The sequence below is a fragment of the Malania oleifera genome, chromosome 1 (assembly GCF_029873635.1).
Source record: "Malania oleifera isolate guangnan ecotype guangnan chromosome 1, ASM2987363v1, whole genome shotgun sequence".
In the NCBI taxonomy this organism is placed as follows: domain Eukaryota; kingdom Viridiplantae; phylum Streptophyta; class Magnoliopsida; order Santalales; family Ximeniaceae; genus Malania; species Malania oleifera.
In genome coordinates, this window is record NC_080417.1 from 4,108,702 (window position 1) to 4,125,431 (window position 16,730).

At 33.8% G+C, this 16,730-nt stretch overlaps 1 protein-coding gene across 3 annotated transcripts; it reads left to right on the forward strand.

Moving 5' to 3' along the window:
• The first annotated feature begins 5,332 nt into the window (after positions 1–5,332).
• On the forward strand, positions 5,333–11,889 carry LOC131165040 (uncharacterized protein At4g37920). 3 transcript variants are annotated; one of them, XM_058122685.1, is made up of 6 exons: positions 5,333–5,661; positions 5,785–6,062; positions 6,187–6,352; positions 9,177–9,421; positions 10,838–11,025; positions 11,216–11,889. In XM_058122685.1, exons 1-6 carry the CDS (start codon positions 5,364–5,366, stop codon positions 11,424–11,426), a joined length of 1,386 nt encoding a protein of 461 aa, XP_057978668.1. In that variant the 5' UTR covers positions 5,333–5,363; the 3' UTR covers positions 11,427–11,889. The 3 variants fall into 3 exon arrangements, with proteins under 3 accessions (XP_057978668.1, XP_057978675.1, XP_057978682.1); XM_058122692.1 differs by having other exon boundaries at positions 5,359–5,661; positions 10,838–11,015; XM_058122699.1 differs by having other exon boundaries at positions 5,523–5,661; positions 5,772–6,062.
• Positions 11,890–16,730: the final 4,841 nt, after the last annotated feature.

The following is a 16,730-nucleotide window of genomic DNA, read 5'->3' on the forward strand; positions in this document are numbered from 1 at the left end:
TTCCAATAAGCTGAGTTATTTTTTGCCACAAGTATTTTGCACAAAAAGAGAGAAAAGAAAAACCTATAAAGCAAAGCAAATTTACAAATGGAAAATTTTTTAAGGCAGTAACAGTTAAAAGCCACAAAACATAGTTTCAGTTGATTTCTGAAAATTTTGGTCTGTTGAATGCTACTGTCACTGCTCGTAGTAGTACTACTCTTCATGATTGACAACGTGATGATACAAAAAAATGGAGAAGGAAACAGTATAAATAGTTCAAATTAATATTTGGACTGAATGGTTTACTAAAGGGAGGATTGAGGGGAGTATCCTAATCATTTTTAAGGTTCTTTGATGCAAAATGGAGGACTAGTAGGTAAAACAAGTTGCCATCTCTCTCTAGGGCATCCCAACTCAAAAATGTAGTAACATTCACCCACTTGTTTAACTGGTACTTGTTACTATATAGCTGTTCAAAGATTTTGAATCATTCACATTGTTACCACAAGGACTGAAGAAATTGGACATCTGATACTGGTTCATCAAAAGCCCTTGATATTTCGTTTTTAAAATCTTGTTCATCCACTGCCAATGGCTATTCAAGAAGTGCCCACCAAATAAGAAGAAAAGAGCTGAAAAGGGCAACAACTGCGCCTGCATTACCTGATATCTAATTTGGTCTTAAGCTCGCAAACACTGTAAAAAAAATGGTAGAAAGAAGAGAAGCATAGGGCAAAGTCAACAAGCAAAGGAATGCTCGCTTGAGAATTCTCCTTGATTATTTTGAGAACTTTCCAACAATGACTTGACATCTCCAAAGCAAGTAAAATTTTCATTTTCAAAACCAAATCATTAAAGCAACCTTCATTTACCTAGATGAAGGTTTGTAGTGACTTGACCCCCACATTGGATGTGTATTAGGGAGACTTTGGTATATAAGAATAGTTTAGACTCCAACTATGTGAGGTGCCTTTTATAGGATAAACTCGTGAGACCAGAAAGTGAACAATACCTAACCAGAGTTAGGCTCAAGACCGCTACATTTGGCAACACAACAAAGTTAAAATTGTATAGTGAACAAGTCAGCTAGCAATTTTGTTTCCAGAGCACCCTATTTCAGGCCTTGTGTTAGTTTTTTAAATAGGGCCAGTCCCTTAATTCATTGGGAGCAGCCATCTCAATTTTATAATCACATAGGTAGATGTATTTGAATAGAGGTTTCATCTCTCACAGGCTTTCTTAAGAGATTTTGTGAATATACTTAACTATCCACATTACTCAATAATAGACACATTCTATCATATAGCGTAGTTTGAAATTTATGTATACTGTAAAATTTGAAGCTAAGTATTGCATTTTCTTCCACTAGCTAAGTATTGCATTTTCTTCCACTAGGGACAACGACATGCAATTAAAAAATTAAGTTAAAAAAAGAAAATCTAACCGTCCGCATTGGTTGTGGAGTTGGAGCTCAAAGAGGTTAAAATTCACGTAAACTAATCAATGATCATCCTCATCTTGTGTGCTAATATAAGACATGTTGCTGTCTATTTTATTGTTTGCCAGGTCTCTATTAATGCACGATTTCTGTACATTTCATTTTTCCTCACTTTATTAAATGCTTGAGATTCAAGATTAATTTGGCTACACCAACTCATCATACCAGTTCATAGGAATTCAACAACAATAAAAATCACGCTCCAAAAGATATAAATAGTTGTTAAATACAAATGAATACAAATAAATAAATAAATAATACAACTGCAATGTGCATGAAGTACATAGTAAACCTCACAAACCAAAGAATGAAAACAAATATATGTGGACTCGTACTCTAGCCTATCCAAATCAAGAATAATAAGAACCATGGAAAGTTCCATAATTTCCCATACTCCAATGCATTCAAAAGCTCTTCAAGCTGGTGGCTAACTGCAGCTCGACATATCCAAAGCAATCAATCTGCAGAGAAAGGAAATATTCGAGAAAGATGCACAAATTCATGCACTGGTATACTATTAGTACCGAAGGAGTCTATGGGTAGGCTTGATACACATGGGTGAATACCAACTTGACCTAAAAGTTTAAACCTATTGGGTCTTGAACTCAACCACGTATATAAACACCCATCATCCACTCAAATTTTCCAATACGGGATAAATTCACAAGTGGAATTCTCAACAATCTCCCTCTCACTTATAAGTACCAGCTGCTTCTCTTGAACGGAAATTGTCTCCCTTATGGGAGTCACTTCTCAAAAGAAAGAGGGAAAAACGTAATTTTTCTCATATTGTCCAGATTTCATCAAGACTCCGATCATGCTTCGTCTGTGGTTTGATCAAGCTGAAATTTGGAGGAGAGGTTCACGACTCAAGGAGTTACAATCTGTATGGTGAAGATTGGATTTTGAGCACGAGAGTTGGAATTTGTGCCCATGAACAGTAACCACGATTTTGGTATATTCTCTCCAATTCTCTTTGTATTTGCCATGATTGATGGCATCTTGATGAGATATAATTATAACCTCTAATTGCAATTAGAGAAGACTTTATGTACCCACTATTTGGTTGATAGTGGAGATTTCAACTGGATTAGGTCCTATGGTTTTTCTTCCTCACACTGGGAAAGTTTTCCATGTAAAAAATTATTTGTGTTCTTATGGTTTGATGTGATTGATTATTTGTCTTATTATTTTCAGCAAAGTATAAAAGTAGAGATACACTATATTTGCTTGCATATAGGGAGAAGAATTATTCCGCTGTATTGTTTGTTGATATCTCTCCCAACATATACATGGAATCTCATGGACTAGCGGTTGATGGTGGTGGGGGGAGAAAAGGAATTGTGGGAATTTGTATTTGGAATGTTTGTGGGAATTGTAGTTGGGATTGTGGGTCGTCCTGTAGTAGCCGGCAAAGGAGGTAATGTGACCTTTGGTGTGGTGGTCAAGGGTGTGGTGGTCAAGGGGGGAGTGCTGTTGGATTTGGCAAAGTAGGGAGCAGGGTGTTTGTCAAAGGTGGCGATGCTGTGGGCTTTGGTAGAGTTGGGGCAGTTGGCAATGTTGGCAGAGTGGTTGGCAATGGTGGCAATGTGGCTTTCGGCAATGTTGGTATCGCCGGTAATGGAGGAATCTCAGCGGACTTCAGAAGAGATGGGATAGTGAGCAATGTTGGCGCGGGCGGTGGTCCTGCAGCCGGTTCAGGGGTGTCCAGTAGACGACGAGTGCGTCAATGCCTAACATTGACAATGCCATGATGAGAGTGAGAACCAGGAAATTCTTAGGGGCAGCCATAAGTTGTTTGGTGTAAGAGCTGAAGCTCTGCACAAACAGCTAGCTTTTCTTGAATACAGAAGACTGACTGTCTGTTTTTGAGTTGCAGGAAAGAAGGTGATATGTGCGAGCTATTTGTAGAGAAGTAATGGTAAAGGGATGTTGGAGTCTGATGAGATGTAGTTGGGAAAGTGAGGAGCAACACTCGTTAGTTCACCTTCTCTCAGCTACATACTACTACAAAATCAAAGGACGCAATAAACTAATTCAGGCATGAGACAAACCATATGATATTTTCAAACACTTAGCCTATTTTGTGGAAGACAAAAATATGAAAGAGGTAGCCAAAAGTGTTTGAATTATGGGGGCTAATCCAATTAGAATAGTGTCTTTGAATTGTTCAAAATATCATGTATGGAAAGATAAAATGAAAGGAAAATAGGACTATGTGTGTCGGCTTAAGAAAAGCCTTTATGGTTTAAAGCAGGCACCCAGGCAGTGGTATTAGGTTCGATTGAGCGCCCTTAAGTGATTATTATTATGTTAAATATCTTATGTTAACGAAGACTAGCAAGGGAGAAACTTGAGACTTGTCGCTCAATTGCCGGGATGGTGAATCCCCCCACCTAGTCAGGAAGGGGGAGATTTGTTGGGTTGGGTTTCCCTCCTAAGTGAGGATAGCCATACTTGCCTAATACTAACTCATGTGTGATGGGATCCATTTAAAAAAATTCACACTGATGATAATGACTTTGATACCACTTTGTTGGAAGAAACAACAATACTCAAACTCCCTTTTGTGTGAATCTGCAGAAACTATAAAATAGAGCAATATATATGCAAAAAATATATATCCAAACACCACAAGCACCAGACACAATTTTTACGTGGTTTTTCCTTTCTCACACCAAGAAAGTTTTCAACTAGGGTATAACTAAATCAAGTCTACTCGTGAACTATTAGAACTTGACTCGCCTCCTAACTCAATTCAACTCAACACTACTTGAAAACTCGAGTTGGAGTCAAGTTCGAACTATTCAAGAATTTTAAAGGGTCAAAATTTGGGCCTAATTGAGTTTTTAAATTTTATTATTTCAATATTATATAGTCATATAGTATCTATTTTATTAATATACTTAATATTATATGTACTTAATATATATACATACATACATACATACATACATACATATATATATATATATATATATATATACATGTGTTATTTATAATCAAGTCTACTTCAAATTTTAAGAACTTATAACCCAATTGAAGTCGAATTCAAGATTGATTGAATTTGAGTTGAGTTTCAAACTAAACATTTCGAGTCAAGTCGGGTTTGAATATCCTATAATATCTATTCATCTCAACTTGAATATACTTTTATATTCAACTTAACCAATCAAATTCTTCTTCAATTTTAATCATGAAATATAAAAAATTCATTATTAATAAGTCATATTCATTATTTTAAAATTCAGTGCCCTAAAGAAATTCATTTTTAGAATTATGGTCGGATTTCTCATAATATATTTGATATGTCATGTAAACAGTAAACTAAATAAGAACAAATCTTAAATTTAGAGTTATATTAAATTTAGATAAAATATGACATAAAAGATATTAAAAGTTATCTAAATTCACTCAAATATAAATGAAAGGTTCAAAATAGATGCTCCAAAAAATTACTTGATAAATTTCTGAAATTAGATTTTGTAAATATCATTTCTTCACATTTTGAGTAGAGGTGGCAAAACGGGTCGAAACCCAATGGGTGACCCATGAACCGTCCATTTAAAATGGGTATAAGGTTAGTTCAAATCTGACCCGTTTAATAAATGAGTTAGACGAATTTGGGTTGAGTATCCACTGGGTGACATGTTTAAAGATATATACTATTTTCTACATTTTATGTACTATTTTTTACATTTTATGTTATTTTGTTAAGATATTAATAAATAAAGTGAAAAGCACAGCCTTTTTATAAATAAAAAAAATATATCACTTTATATAAAATATTTCAAAAAATTATAAATAAATAAATTATATTTTAAAATAGTTTTGGTTACTCATTTATTAAACGGATTGATTTGAATTTACATGTGAATCATCCATGAATTCGAACCCACTTAAAACCTGCCTAAACCCAACAGCATATCCAAACTGCTCGTCTTTTGGCACTAGAATCCAGCAGACTGATCCCCTCCACGAGAAATCCCTCATGATCCCAATCTCCAGCACTAAACCGTATCTCTTCAATCCCACCCTCTTCCCCGTTAATGGAAATTTCTTCGTTACTTCTCTTTCCCCACCCAACTTCAAACGCAGCCATTTCAACAGGTACAATGGTGTAAAGACAAGAACGGTTTCCAGCTCCACCTCTGTAACTGTTCTCTCTAACCCAAGTTCCGGTGAGTATCACCTCCTTCACTTTTATTTATATATTTAGGTTCTCATAATTTGTTTCTGAATTCGTGTATCTTGAAAAATTATCCTTCTGTTTTTACATATGAGGTTTAAGCAATCTTGCGCAGATGCCACAGCGAACACCACAGCTGCTGCCCAAGTGGAAGAGCAAGATGAGGTTGAGATTTCTAAGGGTTACACCATGACCCAGTTTTGTGATAAGATTATAGATATGTTTATGACTGAAAAACCCAAGACTAAGGAATGGAGGAAGTATTTGGTCTACAGGGAGGAGTGGAACAAATATAAAGATAGCTTCTATAAGCGGTGTCAAACTCGTGCAGATACTGAGAATGACCCAATTATGAAGCAAAGGTTGACTGCCCTAGTGGGGAAGGTGAAGAAGGTATAATGATCATTTCATTTTTCTTTAAACATATGATTTGAAATTTTAGGATTGAAGATGGGTACATTTCAAAAGGGGGTTTAGAGCTTTTTCAGTTGTGTTTGATCTGGAATGAGCATTGCAGATTGACCAGGAAATGGGTAGACATGCTGAGCTTCTCAAGGAGTTAGAAGAAAACCCAGAAGACATTAATGCCGTTGTTGCAAGAAGGCGCAAAGACTTCACTGGGGAATTTTTCCGTCACCTTACTCTTCTTTCAGAAAGCTATGAAAATTTGGAAGACCGTGATGGTAATAAATTAAACATTTTGTGCCTTCATTTTGGTTTTTGGATTGTTTAACATACTGTTGCGCATGACTAACTCCAAACTATTGAAAATTTCACTTGTGAGCTTATCCCACATTGGAAAATTAAAATGGATGATGGGTGCTTATATACATGGTTGGGTCAAAGATCCAAAAGGCTTAAGCTTTTGGGTCAGGTTGGTGTTCACCCATGTGTATCAAGCTCACTCATGGGCTCCTCCGGTCCTAACAAGTGGTATCAGAGCCGACGGTTCGTAACTTTGGGTGAGTGACATCGTAAAAAGTCAAGACGTGAAGTTAATTCTCCTAACGTGCTAACAATTAGAGGACCAAGTGTGTGGCTAAGGCCAATAAGGATCACTTAGGTTGCGGATGAATTCGAATAGGGTCAAGATGTGAGAGGTAGGATTGGTTCAGAGGCACGTGGAATATAATCCGATGCACGTAAGGCGTCAGTGGTAAGGCCCACTTGAGCAACTGTTGGAAAATTGGGCTTATTCCCATAAGGGAGATGATTTCTGTTTAAGGGGGGGCAATTGGAACTCACAAGTGAGGGAGAGATTGTTGAGAATTCCACTTGTGAGTTTGTCCCACGTTGGAAAATTAGAGTGGATGATGGGTGCTTATATACATGGTTGGGCCCAAAAGGCTTAAGATTTTGGGTCAGGTTGGTGTTCACTCATGTGTATCAAGCTTGCCCATGGGCTCCTCCGGTCCTAACAAAAATTGCAAGCCTTATTAAAATGCCTCTATTTGTATGACCTATAACAGATGTCTGGAATTACTATATGAAATCATCTATTTTCATAATTGAGCTGAACCACAGTTATCATTAGCAGGTAATGCAAAGAATCTCACTTGCAAGACACTAAAAACGGAGCATCTGATTGACATATAGTTAGGAATATCCACCTGTGAGGTGTCCCACTTTGAAAAAGAATTTGGAGGACGAGTTACTTGTATATGCGAATGAACCCAAACCTTTGTGCTTAAGCTTTTGGTCAAGTTGGTAGCCCATTCATGAATATCACATGTACGCAACTCCCATTTTGTGCTCATGGTGGAGTGGCATTCTCACAGTTGTTTTGCCCTAGGAATATCCACCCGTGAGTTGTCCCACTTTGAAAAAGAATGCGAAGAAAGAGTGACCTATATATGCAAATGAGCACAAAATCTTGTGCTTAAGCTTTTGGGTCAAGTTTATACTTGATAGCATGAATATCACGTGTATGTGACTCCCATGCTGTGCTCGTTGTGGAGTCTGTGTTCTCATAGGTGCTTTGCCTGTGATAAAGGAGCACTCGCTTGGAGTCTTGTGGTTTTGGAATCTATCCTGTGGTCTAAGTGATGATTCTTTTGGTCTGCGTTTGACACATGGGCAATTGGAATGGCTTCCATGGCCTGTGATTAAGGGAGAATTGAGGGAGATTTGTTATAGGAATATTGACTTGGTGGATGGGTCATAATACAATGGCTTAAGCATTTGGGTCAAGTTGCTGGCCCATTCCTGATTATCAGCATGTATGTGATTCCGTGGAGCTGGTGTTCTCACAACTAGGCAATTGGAATTGCTTCCATGGCTTTTGATTAAGGGAGAATTGGCAGACATTTGTTAGGAATATCCAATCCCACATTGAAAAAAAACAATGTGGAGGGAGAGTGGTTTGTATAGGTGGATGGGCCAAATTTAACAGCTTAAGCTTTTCAGTCAAGTTGTTTGCTCATTCATTTATATCAATCTTGCGTACAATGGGCGTAATAAAAATAAAATATCTTCCTAAACTTTTCCTAATTTGTTTGTTTTTTTAATTGAATACAGAAGTGATCTAAACACTTATTTGATTTTGTTAGGTCACTGTTATCTGCAGCCATCACCCTTTTGAAAAATGTCCTCACAAAATTAAAATCCTTACCCATTAATATAATTTCTCTAATAACTTTCTAAAATCAACTTGCATAACGTGGCTTCTAACAAATGACATGCCTATGAATTTCTCCTAGCCTTTACTGATTTGATTCTTGTGTTAGGGTAAGGTGTAATGTTTTAGATGGACAAAAATTTTGATTTTTTTATAATTTAATCCCTTAAAATGCAATATATTCCATTCATTACCAAAGTATTGTGCTACCATCAAAAGTTTATTTGTAAGTTTGTAACACAATTGGATTGGTCTTGAATATTTGGGTTAATGTTATTCAGAAACGTGTGCTGCTGCTGCTTGCTTTAAAGGATTGAGATTCTCTGACATCCAATGGGATTAGCAAGCTTTGTTAGTTTGATTGCTGTTTTTACCTGTTTTTTTTTTTTACTTGCTGTTTTTTTCTTTTTGTTTAGGAGGATTTCTTATTTTTCCTTTCTGAACATTCTCCCTGATCTGATAAATTCATCTTCTTTTGTTATTTTAAAAAAAATGGTATGCAGAAACAGATTTTTCAAAGCTTGAGCATTGTAGCTTCAATGTTAAATTTACAAACCTGAAATATTTCCTTCACTTGAATAGTTTTTCTGTTTATAGATGGCTAATATCTATATTCTTTGGCATTTATCCTGCTAGTTCTACTCTGATTTTCAATTAAAATTTATTTTTTAAGCAATTTTTAATAGATTATACATTATCATGTTGATGCCTTTCATTTTGACACTTGGATATTTGTATAACGTTAAAATGGCTCATGTAATTCTAGCGCCGTAAAATTTATTCAGCTCTGCTGCTGTATGTGAATTTTAAAATCCAAGAGAAAACAGTAAATATGTATGTAGTTTGATCTATGTTGGCTATATTGTATGCTCATACTGTTTGTTAAGCAGCCATGGCGAGGCTCGGGGCTAGATGTTTGACTGCAGTTTCTGCTTATGATAACACACTGGAGTATACGGAAACATTAGATGCTGCCCAGGCCAAATTTGATGATATCCTCAACTCTCCTTCAGTGGGTGCAGCATGTGAAAAGATTAAAAGCCTTGCCAAGGGAAAGGCACTTGACTCTTCATTGATCCTCTTGATAAATAGTGCTTGGGCTTCAGCCAGACAGTCCACAACTATGAAGAATGAGGTATGACGGGAAACTTGTTGTGAGGATGTTTTCCTTGTGTAGACCATAAGGTTTTAACTAAAATTTTTGCACGACACACACGAAAAAGGGATGAGCTCTTGTTATGTTGCATCAAACTATTGATCATCTATTCACCTGAGCTAACTTGATTCTTCATGTTAAATTTGGCTACTTTAGACAAGTACACACACACACACAGCCCTTAATTGCTTGAAACTGTCTTGCATTTTTGGGCGTACAAGGCTACAAGTGTCAAGACTTGACTGATCTATTGAGTGTAATATGGCAACTTCAAATGTTTGAATGTGAAGACACTGAACTATGTTTAAAAAATTGAAAATATGAAATATTTCACAACACTGAAAAACCAAAGGTCTGATGTCCTAGAGGCTATTGGCACTGTGACTAAGCTGTCTTACAAGCAAGAAAAACCTGTTGTCCATCTCCTTCAATGCTATTTGCTCGCTAGCACAGTTGTTAATTGCTTTAGAACCAAAGCCTGGGAATTTTGGGATTAACTATGAGAAAATGAAATAAAACTTCAAACTAAAATTAAAACTAAGAGTGATAGATCTTCTGTTGGATAGGTTGTGTTTGTTGACTTGTTGCAAGACTGAAAAGATGACTGGAACTGGAAATTTGTTGGTTGTAGGGAAGAAATTACTTAATGGAGCACATTATCCTGAATGAGAACCTTTATAACTCTTCTTTAGTTATCTAATCCAGGTGATTGGAGCCATGCCAATAATAGATTCTGAGGAACTTGAACATTTTTCTTAATCTCAGATAGGCGGCAAAAATATTACTACCCTAACATCTTTGTGGGGCTATTTTAAATGGGCATAGTACTTTAAAGAGAGGAGAGTTAACAGGCATACCCAGGTCGAATTTATAAAATAAACAATCAATGCAATTCTGCTTCTTCTTTTTTTAAATACCTGGCTAGAATGTACACCTATGAGGTATGTCTAGGTTTTGAGTTATATATATTCTGATCATGCATTGGTTTTGGCTTATAGACTAAAGAGGTGTTGGAAATGAAATTCTTCCAAAATTTTTCCACTGATTTTACGGCATTGGTTATCTATTATGGGCTCATTGATAAATAGATTGGTTCAATGGAAAAGGTTTGGAAGAGTTTCATTTCCAACACCTCTTTAGTCTATGAGCCAAAAACCAATGCATGATCAATGGAAAAGGTTTGGACCAACAACAGCCTGATTTGAAATGACTAAATGCTTCAAAGTTAATCCTACTCTTGTAAGTCTTTTTTGCTGATGAAGTCATCCGAAGCCTGATGGACTTTTAACAAACAGGCATCATGTAGACCAAAGAGGGGAATAAATGCTTTAATTAGGCCATTTATAATGGACTCAGGCTAGTCTTGCTTTTCTGAGCTTTGATGTTCAAGTGCAGGTCAAAGACATAATGTATCAATTATACAAAACCACACAGAGCAGCCTTAGGAGCATCGCCCCAAAAGAAATAAGGCTGCTCAAGCGTTTGCTTAATATCATAGATCCTGAAGAGCGATTCTCTCAATTAGCTTCTGCTTTCAGCCCTGGAAGTGATCAGGAAGTCAAAGACCCTCATGGTTTGTATACGTAAGAGAACTTCATGCTTCTCCATAGTAAATTAGTAATTCGGTATCTATTCATGATTAACATAAGAATGGGTGGGTTGGGGGAGGAGGGGGTGGGGGTTGGGTTTGGAAGCAAATATTACCATCTCAACCAATAATTGTGTGCTTGTCTTTTAACATCTTTTATTTTTCCCTTTCCTGTGTTGGAGCAGTACTCCCAAGGAACTGCACAAGTGGGTTACCATCATGCTTGATGCATACCATCTCAATAAAGAAGACACCGACATAAGGGAAGCCAAGCGAATGACACCACCTGTTGTGATCTCAAGGCTTATCATCCTCAAGGAAACAATTGAAGAGGAATACTTGGAACGACGACAACACAATAAAACAGAAGATCAAGCCGAATCAGATGAGCAGTGAGGTATTGTGGCTCATCTACTCTGAAATTTCTAGACGAAGCCTTATGTTATAAACTGGAAACCTTGCAACCAAAACTATCCCATCTTCAGCAGATGGCTCTTCTAGCATTGTGGAGGAAAAAAAATAGGCCTTGGAGGGTATGGGTGTGTTGCAGGAAGCAATATTTTTGACGCATATTCGCGTGATTTTGAGTAAAATAGTGCCCTTTTTTCTGGTTCCTTTTCTTTTCCCTCTGCATGCTTTAGACATCATTTTCCTTGTATTGAGAACTTGCAGTTTGTATAGTTCTGATGAGTTTAATATCATTTAGCACTTGCATCAGCAAGTGATTAGGGGAGACATTCTTGACTGATGCAGCATTTGTAAGCCACATGGGAATAGAATGGAGCTATTCCTGTTCATTGATGATGGTAATTTTGGATACCCCTTACATGAAATATAGTAATTTATATATTCCATAGCACATTTTGTTTTTAAATTTTATTATATCATATAATTAATTATCTGCACAACTAAAAAAATATCTAGAGGTAGATTTTGATAATGAAATTGAATTAGCATATTACTAAACAAGTTTAATCTATACAATCTTCTGCTTAATACTTGTGAGTGTTAAGAAACAATTTTCATTTCATAACTTGAAATATTGGAAGCATGGATTTCGAACTTTGAATTTATATTTTGGTGGATTTGGATAAAATTCAATGCATTATTATAATACATTCTATCTAAATCTATACAAATTTAAATTCAAGACCTCTCCCAACATTAGGTACCTATATTTATTTATTTGGTTTGGTAAGAGACATCGTAAATCGAATGTGAACAAAATCAAATCAAAACACAAGTGATTCCTCCAAACAAACTCTGTCCATCTCTTCATTTTCACTTTGGTTTGTTAGTAATCTTGTTCAATGAAAATTTCTTGTTCTATGTTTGGGAGCGTGAAATTTGAATCTTGGTTTGAATTTGTAAAGATTTGGATAAGACTTATTATAGAATTGTATTCTTATTACAAAACCACCATACCTTGTTTGTTTACTAACCACAATTAAATATATCTATATAATTGTAATATAGGCACCTAATTTATTAAATCTCGAAGCCTATCGCTTTTAAACATTTGTTTGGAACTTAAAAATATTAAGAAAGGCAACAACAAATATGAAAGAATTTACATTTTTCATACTTAGTTATGGAAAGTGAAAAAAGAAATAAAATATGTAATAAATTAGCGAACAAAATTTAAATTTTGTGCATTATTAACGTATACTTTTTAAAAAAAAATTTAGATCAGAATTTTTTTTAATGGTATTTAGTTTAGAAAGAAAAATGTAATAGGAGATTAATTTCCTATTTGTTTTTCTTTTATTTTCTTCTATTCATTTAAAATAAAATTCTTGGTCGAACAAATCGAAAATATATTTAAACTAAAAATGCACAAATTGAATTCTATACCCCTAAAAATAAGATGAATGTGATGATGAAAATTTATGAACCGTGTATGGGTAAGTGATTTGAGAAAATTAACTTGAATTTTAAATTTTTTTAAAAAATTCATAAGTTTATCACATTTTTTTATTTTAAAATTTTTAAATATAATAAATAAATTACTCAATTTCCTTTTTTTTTTTTTAAATTTATTTTCATATTTTCTATAGTACTATCTGAATACAAATGAAAAAAAGAAAAAAGAAAAACACCAAATTTAGATTTGAGAAGAAAACCTTGGAAATATGTCTGGAAAAATGGATAAAAATCTGTTGATCGGTACCAAATCCGACCTGCTTAAACCAACTCATAATTGATCCGCGCATAAATGAGTCGGTTTTATTCGTCCCTAAACTAGTCAATAGAGTTTAGATTTTACTCAATGGATATCCACCAATCCGTTAACAACTAATGCCCAAACCCATATACAATTTCATATTTGAATGCTTATTAGACATGTATGAGTTTTAGGTTTACCCCACATCTCCACTCAACCTCAAACCCAAATATCCAATTTTCATGATCAAAACAAAAACCTTAAATTCATGTTTTAAAAAATAAAAAGCTTATAGTTTTATGACTAGTTATTAAATATTTAACAATTTACCAAATTATAATTTTAAAAATAATTTTAATTATTATATTACGGAATAAATTGTTCATGAAATGCTAAAAAGAGTTATGCATGACATATGAACGATGAATTAAATTCAGCATCCGTCACGGATTATCTGATTTAAACCATCATGAATCCGTTATTTAATTAAATCGAATATAAATTGTAATTTTCTTATCTGATAATTTACCAAATTATTCAATCCAATTCATTTTAGGGAGTGAAAAATGCTTGTGAATATGATGCTTCATCTTTACTCTCAAATCTTTCCTGTTAATGGTTCTCAGTTCATGTGGCTGAATTGGTTGCATGGGGGCAACCACACAAGCATTCAGGACAAAAACAAAATGCTTATAAGCAGTTTGCATCGTGAAATGACAAAGGGTATCATTGCGTGTATTCTAACAATAGTTTGTTTGCAATGACACTGCTTGGTTCTCCCTCCTCACCCACCTACCCCACACTATTCGGGGTGCTCTGTTTGTTTGTTTGTTTTTTTTTTTTTTTTCTTTCAGTAAGTACATCCTTTTTCTTTGTTTTTTTTTTTAGATTATGCACCGGGTATCCATATGTCCGTTTTACGGTCCACGTGACTAATCTTGTGCCTCTTGAAGTTGATCCCACAACTCTAAAAGAAGGGTAAATTCAGGAGTCTAGGGACGGAAACGAACCCGTAAGGCTTTGAACAGTTGATCTCATGAGGGGTACTTCTACAGCCTGCACTATCATTTGTATCACATCTTTGGAGTAAAAAATTAAGTGGAAAAAGTACATCCTTCATTATATAAGAAAGAAAATTAAAAAAAATATATTTTCGGTCACGAATTTCTTGCTTTGAGAGAATAGAAAGAGAAATGTTGTCATAGTGTACACAGCCTTACTTCTACTTTTAGGCAAGAGATTTTTTTTCTTAATTTTCTTAATTCAAATACATGATTGGTGGATTATAAAAGAACAACCTTATTATTGATTTAAGATTCATATAAAATAATTTATTATAATATATAAATTTGTTTATTTGATTTATCTGCAGTAGTAGTACTACAAATAATGAAAGGAATGTGGTACTGACCACTTGTACTGCACCAGCGTTGTACTACAAATGCCCTTTTGTACTCCTAACCCCTCTTTATGACTTTATCTACTCCGGAATCCTTCCAACCTGCCCTCGCCGGTTCTTTGTTCTCAACCTACTATCAACTAATAATAATAATAATAATAATGTGATACAACTTATGCTATATCCAAACTTTACCTCATCAGCGAAATTTGAGAGTGGAGGATCGATAGGATCCAAATGACTCGTTGGTGGTTATAGTTCTTATGTTCAATATTTTAAAAAGGTAAATATAAAATATCAAATTTCAAAAAGACTGATATATTATATGTTGATGCTTACGTATTTGTATAAAAAAAAAAATACATTTTTTGCACCTTTTTAGTTGAAATTTACGCATTTTGAGTGTATGATTCTCAAATAAGAATTGATTAGAAAATTTTAACTATATGTTTATATAAAAGAAATGTCATAAAATGAGTTTGTTTCTAAAACTCTTGGAACTCAACCTTTCCAAAATAACAGAGTTACATCCGATATCATGAAAATAGTTTGAACTTTGTAATGGTATAACTATCACTAATCCTGATTTATGTCATATATTCAAGTTACTAATTTTTAAATGGCCAACCAGTATTTTGTAAAATATACCTAATTTTCTTTTCTACATTATATTTATGCTTTAAAAAAAAAAAAAAACTTTTTTCACTTTATTTTAAATATATACATAATTTATTTAATATATTTTTATACCTGTGGTAAAAAGTGACTTAGTTATTGTGGGGGGCAGTAGAAGAGATAGGAGTTGACCTAAAATAACTTGTGAGGAGACCTAAAATTTTTGAAATCTTAAAAAAAACTTATGCTTTTTTTATCAAATTCCATACGAGGTTCATGACAGCTTTGAAATCTTAAGAGAGATTTGTAAATTTTTTTAACCAAATTTTCAGAGTAGCCATTGTCTTTTACCCTAATAATAATAATAATGACTTACGAAGTTACAATGACAACAAGCTTTTTCGTAATACTTTTTTTTTTTGGGGGATAAAAAAGTATTGAATTAATTCATAAGTAGAACGTCTTATCCTTTATTTTCACTATATTATAAATATTTGAACTTATAACTAGCAATAGACGTTGGTTATGTCTTTATTAATCGCACAACTTGTAAGCAACTATAGAAATCAAGAGGCCAAGTAGTATGAACTATGAAGTGCTTAATTAACATATTAAACCTAATTTTTGCTAATATGATTCATCTCATGACTTTCAAAAGGAGATATGAGGATTCAATACTTCTTGAAAAAAGACTTGAAGTTGAGGTGTGGTGTACAAGATTTTTTAGGAAAATGATAGGATGGCGTCATAATTCATATGGCAATACTTACATATAGCCATAATTGTGTGAACAATTTTTAAAAAAAACATTATTTAATATATCATTTAGATATAAAATTTGAGTACTAAAAAAAATAAGGTACAAATAAAAACATTTCTCCATATTTCATTTAGATATAAAAAAAATGTCGATTTTCAAAACAAAAATAAGGTCATGTTTGGGAGAATAAGCTCTTTGATTTTGTTTTATATAAATTCGGATGAAAATCAATATAAGCTCGCATTACAACGAAATCTACACATTTAAATTTAAAGTTTTAAATTCAAACTTCTTATCCTATGTTTGAAAGTATGAATCTTAGGTCTTCCATATATTTAGATCTATGTGATTTTAGATAAAACATAATATAAAATTACATTAATTTTTTTTAAATTAATGCTTCCAAACACTACATTGTATTTTTCATATATATATATATATATATACACACACCAAGAAATATAACGTCATTTAGTTGTGCAAGTCATCTTGGATGCAATAGAATTTCTTGGAAGCAACAAATGTAATTTTCAATGTATGAAATTTCCTATTCAATTTCTCAACCAATTGGCAATTGCACATAAATTGATGAGATATTTGTTGGTGGGCTATGAAAGTTAGTTCAAAAAATTGTTGTTAGATTATGATTATTTGGATTAAAGATTTTATTGGAAAAAATAATAAAAAAGAAACTTACTTTATATTATATTTTTTTATTTTAAATTTTATTAAAAATAAAAACTTCTTTTTTATAATTAAAAA

Coding starts and splice junctions, on each gene's coding strand:
- LOC131165040 (XM_058122685.1), top strand. CDS start 5,364: ATGAATTCGAACCCACTTAAAACCTGCCTAAACCCAACAGCATATCCA. Junction 6,063..6,186: donor TAGTGGGGAAGGTGAAGAAG/GTATAATGATCA, acceptor TGAGCATTGCAG/ATTGACCAGGAAATGGGTAG. Junction 6,353..9,176: donor AAATTTGGAAGACCGTGATG/GTAATAAATTAA, acceptor TTTGTTAAGCAG/CCATGGCGAGGCTCGGGGCT.